General features: G+C 45.2%; 1 protein-coding gene across 1 annotated transcript in view; it reads right to left on the bottom strand.

The window, feature by feature from the left end:
* The window catches only part of nid2a (nidogen 2a (osteonidogen)), a 45,521-nt gene extending 44,207 nt beyond the window's left edge, over nt 1–1,314 (bottom strand). The window contains exon 1 of the mRNA XM_079734792.1: nt 831–1,314. Coding sequence (XP_079590918.1) covers nt 831–1,037 — 207 coding nt within the window. The 5' untranslated portion in view covers nt 1,038–1,314. The remainder of the gene's footprint in view (nt 1–830) is intronic.
* Between the last annotated feature and the right edge of the window lie 8,557 nt (nt 1,315–9,871).

The raw sequence follows: 9,871 nt of genomic DNA, 5'->3' as shown, positions 1-9,871 counted from the left end.
GGGATAAAACACGGCGTTAAAGCCCGTTCCTTAATCTATTCCTTGTGCGAACCCGCATTGTGTTCGTTATCAGTCTGGGCCATCTGGCCCTGGTTAACACCACCGCCCGGAGGGCATGTCCAACCCATTACTCTATCTATTAACATGGACCTGAAACACGGACTGTAACCCATCGTTTACCATCAGGGTGGACGGGTCAGTGATCTGCGGTGCAAAGCAGCACATAGCCGGATAGAACGGTGTAATTTAGTGTCCTCTGAACTTGCGTGATGATGAGAAGTGCGGACTTTCAACGACGCAGCATTTATGAGTCCAAACTGTTTAAAGGAATCATCGTGTTTGTATGATTTTACAATGCCATTGCTCATAATAAGAGCCATCGTTTGGACCTCTTTAATCGCTGACTTCTTCCTCAGGAAGTCAGGGTTAGGCTTGCCTTAAATTCATACAATTCCCCGCGGGTAGCCGGCATCCCGTTAAAAAAGTGTAACACAGAAACTGAGCAAGGACACGGACTTCTGCAGCCCTCTGCATCTCTTTTCACTCGTCCCAGCCAGCCTGCCACTTTCCAAGAATGCGCGTATAGTTATGTAATCTATGCCCTAACACACACACACACACACACACACACACACACACACACACACACACACACACACACACACACACACACACACACACACACACACACACACACACACACACACACACACACACACATTTCGTTACCCCGTTTAGCATGCAATGAGACACAGTCCCGCAAAACCCAGATGTAAAAGATGAACCCTAATACCAACCAAAGGGTTCTCTTTGCGCGGGGGTGTACTCACATAAAGCTCGCTGAACTGGGTGTTGTAGAAGTACAGAGGTCTGGGCAGCGTCAGGACCTTCGAGGTTTCGTCGTCTCCTTCGGCCAGGGTCAAGTCTCCGCTCGGGGTCCCGTACGGGAATATGTCCGATCTCTGCACGGCCGTGGTGACCGAGGCGCTGCACCACAGGGACAGCAGGAAGAGGCTCACAGTCGTCCCCTCTGCCATTATCGCTGCCTGTGGGACGGGGGGGGGGGTGTGTGAGTGGTGAGGGGGAGAAAGCTCAAAAGCTCTGCATGAAAGTTTTTTTTTTGTTGGGCTGCGGGGTTTAAAGTGGACACCGCGAAGATCGAGGGGCTATACTACACACACACACAAACACATACACACACACACACACACACACACACACACACCCACACACTGACGGACCGAGCGGAGCTCCACTGCCGTGGAGCGCGGACTGGAAAGAGCGAGAGAGCGCGAGAGAGACACATACACACACTCACACAATGGAATACACACACACGCAACGCGAAAAGGGTGCAGAGATGGAAAGAGAGGAGGGGATGCGCATGTCGTTGCTACAGGGACCCGAAGTTACATGGCTCTTTCGAGGGGTGGGAGGGGTTAGGGAGTGGGGGAATTAAGGGCCGCGGTGATTGGTCACGGTTCGTTTGAGTGACAGGGCGGAGCCGCGTGCAACATCTGGCTCTGGTTAAGGAGAGTGCCAATAGAGCGTTCTCCCCATCCGACTGTAACTCTATCTATTTGCCCGCGATGAGAAAACACACACCTCGAAAGGCCCGTTTTATTTTGTATTAGCCCCGTCCCGCACAGTGACCCCATCATGCAGCGGATCCTTTGAGAACATCACAGGGCATTCCTCGATTTCAAGGCAACAGGCTATTGATTCATTCATAGCGCGCGTCGATATTAGTCACGAGCTGTTCAGTGCAGTCCACAGTCTCCCGCTGAGACAGGACTTGAAACAGTCCCACAGTGCGATATGGTGAAGTCTGAAGGGCTACACTGTATTAATGCCTGATGCCCCCTTTACGTACTCCCTCTCACGTACGTGCACGCCCATTAGCACGCGCGCCCACACGTGTGCACGCCCACATACACACACACACACACACACACGCACGCACTCACACACACACACGAAAACACACGAAAACAAACACGCACATCAATAACCCGCTCCATCTTTCCTCCCCCCTTCACCCCCTCTCTCTCTCTATCTCTCTCCCTCTCTCCCTTTCTCTCTCTCCCCCTCTCACCTATAACATGAGAATGGAGCGACCTGTGTGTGCTGCTCTCTGACTCCACTCTGCCTAAGGCCTCCGTATTCTAAACTACCTGATCTAACAGTGAATACACATTTAGTAAGTTAAACTTTTTTTCTTTCCTTAGATTCCTTGATAACGATTATAATATTATGTTTGTAGAATAACAGGACACTTCATTGTCCACTACAAGTTCCGTACTTGATCGATAATCCATGTGTTGAAATGATCTATAAATAAGGTTAATTTAAAAAGGGATTAATTAACTTGTTCTTTTGCTTCTTTGAACGAGCGTTCTCTCCAACTTCTAAAACTTAACTATGGCGCCATCTGGTGGTTATGAGGATACGGCTCGAAAATTGGAACAGGAACATTACGCGAGACATCGCGCGATCGCACACACTTAAAGGTCCCATGGCATGCTACTTTATTGATGCTTATATATAGGTGTTAGTGGGCCCTTAATACAGTATTTGAAATCGTTCAAGAAATTCAGCCTTGGTGCAGAATTATAGCCACTAAGAGCCAGTCCCACAATGAGTTTTCCACAAACGTGCTGTTTTTTAGAGGCGGATCAATGTGGAGGGTGGGGGCGTGGCCCTGAGCAGCTTGCGGCCACGGCAACATGCGCTAGTGTTTACAGTGGATGCATGGAAATGATGAGGTGCACACAGCTTTTGGCCGTGTTCTGTAAATATTCTAGAACACTCCAGTGAGCCGGTGCGTCCTGGAGCTCTGTATCAAATAATACCATCTTATACATAGATATCTATATCATATAATATGATATAGATGACCACCGCCCGCTGCCGAGGCGGTGGTGCCTCGGCAGCGGGCAGCGGGCAGCGGGCAGCGGGGTTCGGGTGGGGGACAATCGCGGTCAATCCCTTTCTCCTCCATGTCGCGGTTCATGTATGTCAGGGAGTCAAAGCCAAAGTTCCTTTCCCCCCAATTGCTTCTCAATCATGGCTGAGATAACCCCCGCTTAGGATCTAGTTTTGGAAATACCAGAGATGTCACAGAACCCAACGTGTTATGCGCGGTGGGTAGTAACGCGTTACAAGTAACGCAAATGAGTAAAAAATATATTTTCTGGGTAGCAAGTTGCTTTTTTAAGTCTGTAATTTTACTCTTACTCGAGTAAATATTTGATTTAGAATTCCACTCTTTACTCAATTACACATTGTGCCTTCATTAAAATGAATATTTTGATAAACACATTATCTTCGTTGACTGTAATACAAGTGTACAGTAAGCAACGCGCCCTCCCTAGGTTGCAACATTGTTGCGATTCCATAGCCGAGGAGACAAGTCGACAGTTACGTTGGGACTGAGGACTGGAAAGGCCATGGATGCAGACACGGTCGGCTAGAGTTTATAGAATTCCAAAGATACAATGTTACACAGGCTCTGTATTCTGCAGACAATTCTCTAGAACTTGTTCGTCGTTGTTGTGTCTGCTGTCTGGCTGGGAGTGTGCGTGCATGGGGAGCATACCTATGTTCCCCGGGTCCTATGTTCCCCGGATCCTATGTTCCCCACTTTGTATGTGACCGGGGAACATAGGATCCGGCAAGCAAATCATTTTTTCGTAGGATGGTAGGGGCAAGTACCGCCTTTTTCGCCTCTGATTCGCCTTTGATTGGTGAGAATGGCTCTCCTCCTATTGGTAATGGTTAGGGTTAGGGTTAGGTTTAGGGTTAACCCTCACCCTAACCCTAACCATAACCCTAAACCCGACCCTAACCCTTCGCACCCGGGGAACATAGGACCTGGGGAACATAGGGAAGGCCCCCTGTGCATGCTATGCGTAGGCTGAATCGCAATCGCGTCAAGACAAATCTGATTGGCCAATCAGCTAACCAAGCCATCCTGGGTAGTGTTCCTACAAAGCTCTTGCCTTTTGTCATAGGCACAGAGCTGAAATCAATTTACATTTTTAGTGTGTCAATTTGTTTGAAATGACATGAAATTAATTTTGTTGCATGTATTGTTGTATATATGTTTAATGAACAATACACACAATGAAGAAATGTTTTAAGAGTGCATATTTCTCTCTCTCATTCACTCACTCACACATCACACACGTTATGTCTTTTTCACTGATCCAAGCACTGCAATACAAAAACGTGAAGTAACTTGTAATTTGAGTAACTTAGTACTTTTTTACTCTTACTCAAGTAGGTTTTCTAAATGGAACATTTACTTTTAATCAAGTAGATTTTGAAGGAAGCAATTGTACTTTTACTTGAGTATAGTTTTTACTTTCTACCCGGGGTCATTCCTATGTTCCCCTATCTTCCCCTTTTTTAGAAAAAAGGTCCTTTGTTCCCCGTTTTTCCCAAAATGGGCCCAATATCCCAGTTTTTCCCAAAAAGGGTCCTATGTTCCCCGTTTTTCCCAAAAAAGGTCTTATGTTCCCCATTTTTCCCAATTTCCCTATTACCCCTATTGTTTTGCATCGAGGCTTAGCTTTTCCTTGTATTATCCTACCTGTTCTCCATTGTATTGTGCAACCTTGTGGAGAGTTTAAAACAAAATGTCAGTATACATTCACCTCTAATAACGTTTCATTTAATTTGTTTAATTAATTCTGTTTCAGATAAGAGTGCTGTACGAAAAGTATAAATATCTGTTTCAGATATAAAGTGCTATACAAATATAAATATATATAATAGGCTACATCAAGGCAGAACAAGAAACCAACTACCTTCATTAGAAAGAAACATAAAGCGACCAACAACCATGTGTGTTAATAGGCTAAAGAACAGAAACTATTGAGTCGCTGATCTATTGAATGATCTACTGGCACATTTTATTTACAAAACATATATTTAATTGTTAACTTAGTCTTGTATTGGACTTCAGGAGGGGAAAACAGGAACAACACAACATAGGTATCTCAAGAAGACAGATGGGGCTCCTACTTCATAGACAAGCAGCCCATCCAGAAGAAGGTCACTCTGAACAATGACTACACCTTGCAAGATAACAAAAAATAAAATAAATAAAATGCTACTAATATTAATTAAAATAATAACAGTAATAATGCAGGTAACATGAAAAAAATAAATATATAAGAAGATATATATATTAAGATTCTAAATCTGACAGTGACGAATTAAAGAGTAACAGGCCCAAAACGGAAAACTTCCAACTCCAACTCCCTCCACTTGCGTCTCCTTATTGGGGGAGGATCACCCCGGTCTGCCATCTCCAGCTTCTCCTCAGCAAGCTGCTGCTGGTCTTTCAGGTGGCAAAGAAACATCCACAGCGATGGGTGGCACACTTGAACAGCATTGTTCAGAGTGCGATGGTAAGCTACAAAAAAGATAATTTTTACTCTCATCCTGTATATTGGTTATGCATGAAAATAATGACAGTGTTAATGTAGGCTAATGTAACGTACACCCTTAATGTAGGCCATGTCATGCTTTGAAATATTAATAATAACAGCAACAACAATCACAAACATAATAATATCATCATAAAGGCTATCGGTTTTAAATAAAAATGTTGATAGTGGCTTAGGCCTACGCATCGAAAATAATGTGTGCTTGCCGATTATTCAATTAATCAGAAAATCAGATTTAATCACTTACATTCAACATGGTTGTTGAATGCAACATGGTCCTTTGCTCCATGTTGCGCTCGTATACATTCCACATTGCCGGTGGGAATGCTGCTCCATTGTGGACACACGTGTTGCCGACATACAGTAGAAAGTCCTGCAGCTCTGGGCGGTTCTGCTATTGTTGCGGTGGTGAAGCAGCAGGTGAAAGTTATTTTGGACTGGTGGCATTGGCATTTGGCCTGGGGCCATCACCTTTACGGATGATTGCGGCCAACCGATGGTCGTGCCGGAATGCAGCAGCCAGTCCGAGTCCCTGCACCCTCTTCCACAAGGCCTGGTTGAAGTGGAAGTAGCGTCCACAACCCTCGTGCCCTTGGAAGCTCTGTTTCCGGCGCAGTCATCAGTGTCGGTTCAAAGTCACAGACGACTTTTACAGGTCTCCAGTGGTGGTGCGTGATTCTTCTTGTTCCACGGTTGACACATTGGAACGCCTGGGGAGAGTGTCCGATTGTGCGTTGGCCCATCAGAACATGGACAAGTGGAACAACGAAGCCATGCACGTCCCCCAGCACAGTAAACACCTGATTGTAGGGGCGTGGGCAGGACTTAAATGTTCCATCCATGTAAACGGTCCCACAGCGTTGCAGCTTCTGCAATTTGTCCTTAGTGGCAAAGACTGCGACGCCCCAATCCTCATCTGGGTGCAACAGGAATTGATCCCTGCACCATGTCTCTGCCCATGGACCTTAAATTCTCACTTCCTCAACGGTAGGTGGGATGGGAGCCATCAGAGCTTTACGTGCTCTGGCCATAACTGACCTCACTGACGGGAAGTCTTGTGGTGGTCCTCTGTTTCCTCCACCCTGGAGTGTACGTTGCCGCTGCAGAGCTACTCTCCGGGCATCGTAGACCCTTCTGATGGGTACTGTGGGTTCCCTCTCGACTTCTCCAATTACCTCTTGGCAGAAATCGGCATTGTGCACCCTTACTCTGTCCGGGGGATGCACATGTTCACCGACCTCATGCACAATGATGTTAGGATCCTCTTCCTCAACATCAAAGATGTTGGTCCGGAGTACTGCCCTGCAGTTCTCTCACCAGCATCTCCATCTGATATTTTGTTGGTTGGTGCGGTGCCTGTGGTATCTGAATTCGTCCAGAACCAAAACCTTTCCTCCCCGGTCTCCCGGTCTAACTTTCCCATGGTCTCCTCCTTGGTAATAAACTAGCTCGGGCCTATGACGGGGCTAACCGGTCCAGCATGAAGAGCCGAAAACAAATCTAAGCCACTCTTGCGAGCCACACATCAATAAATATGCCCACACTTTAACAGTAAAGGGATTTTATAGGCTTAATGGCATGGGTTTTGCATAGCAGTTTGAATAGATGAGCAAATTCATGAGCATTTTCAGAAGTTAGGATAGGCAACAGGCTTAAGAGCACGAGAAAAAATAATGACACCAAGGGTTCTCACAGACCTAAGTTCCCTCATTTCTAAGGTGTTTTTTCCCCAAGAAAATTAGGCAGTATGTTCCCACAGCCCTATGTTCCCACATTTCTAAGAGTTTATTGATTTATTTTTTAAATTAGTCCCTATGTTACCACAGCCCTTAGAAATGTGGGAACATAGGGGCCTTAATTTAAAAATATCCTTAGAAATGTGTGAACATAGGGACCAATTTTTCTCGGAAAAGAAAAAATCCTCAGAAATGTGGGAACATGGGGCTGTGGGACCATTGGGCTGTGGGAACTTGGGGTCTAATCTTTATTAAAATTTCAGTGAAAAAAAAATCCTTAGAAATGTGGGAACATAGGGCTTCACAAGTCTCGAACCTGCCACCCCATCAACTACAACACACCCATGGCCTGGGAGTCAAACTCTAACCACTGGGCAAAAAGCCTAGGTTTCCAACTCAGCGGTAAGAAGCGGTCTTAATGCTAGGGGGGTGAGGATTTACTGACCGTCCCCAGCTAGCACATGCTAGTTGGCATTGGTTACATAAAGGTCAATACCCCAATATATTTGGGGTATTATATACCGGTGGTTAACGTCCCCGACTGACATCAGGGAGACCGGGGTTCAATCCCTCAGCTGCAAGTCCATTTCTCTTTTGGAAAAACAACTGCTAAATACCCGTCTTAACCTTTTAACCTTTATTTGTTGAGCACTGCGACGCACCTCAACTATCGCACGTTGAAAGCAAAAGGAAATATGGTGGAGCCTGCTCTCTCTGGGTGTGCTTATAAATTAAATAATGAGTTTGTGATCCAAGTTTTATCACTACTGATTGAACTAACATTCATTGAAAGGATCCCTTGGTCCAAGATAAAGTGGCATAATTAACATAGCAGCCAAAGGGCCACATGCAGCTCGAGACCTGCAGGTTTGCCACGCCTGACCCAATCTTTCCTCGTGTAGGCCTATTTGCATATGCACGTCAAACAGCCCGTAGCCCTACATAGGCCTATTTGCCATGGAATTTGGCAGTAATGGTGGAAAAAGTAACAGACCGGGGAACATAGGACCCTTTTTTTGAAAAAGGGTCCTATGTTTCCCGGGTCCTTTGTTCCCGAGAGGGGAACAAAGGACCCTGGTCACATACATATCGGGGAGCATAGGACCCTTTTTGGGAAAAGCCTTTTTTAACGAAGGGTCCTATGATCTCCAGTCTCATACAAAGAGGGGAACATAGGACCCGGGGAACATAGGCCCAGGGGAACATAGACACGCTCCCCTCTACCCGCCACTGGTTATGCGCCATAACACAAACAGCAGAACGGTTATCCAAATAACAAAGAAGTGTACAACACTTGCGGTACAGTGTGTGTATTCACACACACACACACACACACACACACACACGTGGCGCTCGCACGGTCGTATCTCATTGGGCAAAGCAGAGAAAGGGGAGGTAACATGTCATGAAAAATTCCAAATCGGCGCGTCTGAGCTTTGTTTTTTCAAAGGCAGAGCAAGATAGCTAGTGCTCCTTTTACACCTAACGCCATTTCTAGGTACTGGGGGACCGTAGGCAGGCTTGGGGAACTCATAATAATGTTAGAAAACCTAAAACCATAAAATGAAATTTTCATGCCATGGGACCTTTAAAGCCACACAGTCAATGGATAATGCAGAAGAGAACCTCTTCAATACATGTTAATATTAATTGATTATTTGAAAAAATGTCCTATTTCGGTTTTTATATTTTTGATATTTGTAATACCAACACAAACCATTAGATGGCGTTAAGGGCCAAGCTAAACTAATGTCTCCATACAAGCGCCGGGTAAATACACGCACCCACACACACACACTATACATTAATTGAGTAGAATACTAGGTGCAGTTAAACACCCGCTTTCGCCTCAAACTGAATCAAACTTTAATTTCATAAACTTGAGACTAAGTTGTAAATGTTTTGGGAGTCTACGATCAAATTCATGTATCTGACTTGTATTCGCCTGATGTCGCCGGAGGAAGAGAAGGCAAAAGTGACACACTGAGTATTTACAGAAATCGATAATGAGCTCATGAATAATTGAGGGTCATTAGGATCCTTCATGATGACACACATGCACACAACCATAACCGCATACATACACACACAGGCATGCATGCACATACGAACACATTCACACACACACACCCCCCCCCCCCCCCACACACACACACACACACACACACACTAACCACACCAACTCTGTTTATGCGTCTGTATGCCTGTGTTAGCGCGTGTTCACATCTATGAATCCATTCCCACGCCGTTTATGACAGCGTTTAGAGCCAGTGTGCATAAGTGCTTCTGCATGTGAGCTAATTGTACTGCTTATTATACTGAGTCAATAATACAACCATAATGTGACTTGTGATTTGCACAAAAACTATTAATGAAGTATTCACAGATCTGAGTAGAAGGACTTGTAATAGACAACTGACTTAAGTGATACGGTTACACATACGTATCCAACAGTCTCTCTCGCTCTCTCTGTCCGTCTGTCTGTCTCTGTAAATGTCTCAATTCAATTCAGTTGAAGGGTTTTCTTACAACCCAATACTATAAGTAATGGTACAAAGCCGAAATGGAGCAAGATCGAAAGATCGAAATCGTGGGTATTGTAAGGTAAATTTAGGAAAGAAATACTTCCTTGTTTTTTTTGTACTTTGCACAATGCAGCAGAAGCAGAAACAGCAGCAG

Source organism: Pollachius pollachius (assembly GCF_949987615.1).
Source record: "Pollachius pollachius genome assembly, chromosome: 4".
Lineage (NCBI taxonomy): Eukaryota > Metazoa > Chordata > Actinopteri > Gadiformes > Gadidae > Pollachius > Pollachius pollachius.
Note: the sequence above shows the minus strand (reverse complement) of the source record. Positions and strands in the feature narration are given on the sequence as shown.